Source organism: Tupaia chinensis, unplaced genomic scaffold (genome assembly GCF_000334495.1).
Source record: "Tupaia chinensis unplaced genomic scaffold, TupChi_1.0 Scaffold000494_1, whole genome shotgun sequence".
Lineage (NCBI taxonomy): Eukaryota > Metazoa > Chordata > Mammalia > Scandentia > Tupaiidae > Tupaia > Tupaia belangeri.
This window is the reverse complement of record NW_006160006.1, coordinates 2,642,853-2,645,073: the sequence shown is the minus strand read 5'-3', so window position 1 is coordinate 2,645,073 and position 2,221 is coordinate 2,642,853. Positions and strand designations below refer to the sequence as shown.

The window sequence follows — 2,221 nt, the reverse complement described above, 5'->3', positions numbered from 1 at the left end:
GGCCGCCCCCCAGCCGGGCTCGTAGCTCCTGCGTCTCTGCGGCCAGCGCCTTGTTGGTGACCTCCGTGGCCGAGAACCGGTTATGGCTCTCCTCTGCAAGGAACGCTGGCTGTTCACCCGGGACTGAGCCTGAGGCCCGCGGCCATGGCCTGAGGGTGGGTCCCCACGCCGGCCGCCCGGGGCCACTCACCCAGCTTCAGCTCCAGCGTGTGGATCTTGTTCTCCAGATAGAGCCGCCCGCTGTCCTTCTGCTCTGCGCGCTGCAGCAGGCTGCCCACGTTGATCAGGCTCCCGTTGTGGGGCACCAGGCCCTCGTGCTCTGGGGGGGCTGGGCATGACTTGGCGCTTTTCCCAGGGGTGGGCAGCAGGTCCAGGTTTCCTGGTGGCAGGGGAGCCGTCAGGGCAGCATCAGAGGGTGCAGCCTGCCCTCCCAAGGGCAGTGCACACTGGACCTACCGAAGAGCACCTCCTCGGGCAGCCCGCCATCCGCGGCCTCCTGGCGACTGTACTGCAGGCTGCGGTACTGGCAGATGTTCTGGGTCACCACCCTGCTCACCAGCTGCTTGGCCTGCAGGCAATAGACCCAGACAGCACCCGTGGTGTGCGAGCCCCCAGGCCAGGACTAGACGCAGGCCTGTGCCTGTGTGAGGGCCTTCTAGAAAGGGCTCGGGCTGAGGGGTACCTGCTCTGCGCTGAGCTGCAGCCCGAGCGTGAGGAGGATCCGCTCCAGGTCTCGCCGGTGCAAGTAGCCGCACCAGTTGGCGTCGAAGAACACGAAGGCCAGGAGGCAGTCCAAGGGGAGCACGGCAGACGGGTCCAGCGCCTTGGGCTGCTCAGGAGACAGGGGCGGCTCACTGAGCCCTGTCCTGGCCTCAAGATGCAGCCCTCTGGAGAGCAGCACCCGCAGTGTGGCTGACGCCATCCCTGGGCAGGTCTCCAGCAGGGGACACCAGCCAGTGCACCTGGACTGTCGGCCTCGTGGGGCACTGCCCAGACCTAGCAGGCTCCACGATGAGCCACCTCTCCTCCCACCCCGACAGATATGGGGCCATCCTCTGGAACCCAGGAGCGTGCCCACCCACCCAAGAACGGTCTGCTCTCCCTAGGGAGAGGCCAGCCCTGAGCATCCTTCTGGTCAGAGCCAGAGGCCATGCCAAGCACCGCTAGCACAGAGGCCCAGAGTCTCACCATGTCCTGAAGGGAAGAGAACTCCATCTCTGACTGGTTTGAGGCAACGGACCGGACCTCAGAGTCCTCCAGCTTTGCTCCTGCTGCAGAAAGCCGAGATAACCCCAGAACAGACCACAAGGTCCAGCCCAGAGAGCTCCCAGCCCTGAGAGGGCAGCAGTTTCCCACACCGCCCACGCCACTTACCGAAGTCCTCCTCTGCCTCGTCCCGCAGCAGCAGCAGCTCGGGGTCCAGGGCCATCTCACTCAGGTCCTCGGACGCCTCGCCCTGGGGCTTCTCCTCCTCGTCCCCCCCGGAAGACGGTGGTTTGGGCACAAGCCCATCCTCCTTCTACGAAGCAGACAGGGCCACGATGGGGAGTGGAGCTGCAGAGTGCCTGACAGTCACACACTCCTGAACCAGCCACCCGGCTACCATCCCGGGTCACACACTGACTCCGTGATGTGCTTCCGGAGCACGCCAAGGTACCTCCAGACCCCGGCTACCATCCCAGGTCACACACTGACTCCGTGATGTGGATCCGGAGCATGCCAGGGTACCTCCAGACACCTGGAGGGGTTGTTCCTCAGGAGACTTCAGTCCCAGGAGAAATCGTTTACGTGACAGTATGTGGAAACATTAAGAACTACTTTTCAGGCTGGCCCACGGCCTGGTGGTCGTAAAGGGAGCCAGATCCCATATGGCTGACCATGCGGGTCAAATCCCAGATCAGGCGTGTGTGCACATGTTCTCAAAATGGATAAACTGGTGAAAAGGGGCTGCAGTGTGGCCATGCCCAAAGTGGGTGATTTCAGGTGAGTCAACGTACCCTGTAGAACAACTTTTTTAAATGTGTTTCTCTAACCATCAGGAAGCCACCCTGCCCCTCCCAGGCTCCCCGCCTCCTGCACGCTGCCCTCAGCCTGGGTGCCCTGCTCCTGGCTGTGCTGGGACTGACGGTCCACACCAGGCCTCCCAGGGCGCAGGTGCAGGCGAGGCGGACCACGCTGGGCAAGGACTGGGAACAGCGCCGCCCTGGACAGGGGGCTGACG

The 2,221-nt window shown here is 63.8% G+C and overlaps 1 protein-coding gene across 1 annotated transcript in view; it reads right to left on the bottom strand.

Moving 5' to 3' along the window:
• Positions 1–2,221, bottom strand: part of CCAR2 (cell cycle and apoptosis regulator 2) — a gene marked incomplete in the record, with an annotated part of 18,680 nt that overhangs the window by 1,390 nt on the left and 15,069 nt on the right. The window contains 6 exon segments of the mRNA XM_014590886.2: positions 10–93; positions 191–379; positions 457–568; positions 683–829; positions 1,189–1,271; positions 1,375–1,519. Coding sequence (XP_014446372.1) covers positions 10–93; positions 191–379; positions 457–568; positions 683–829; positions 1,189–1,271; positions 1,375–1,519 — 760 coding nt within the window.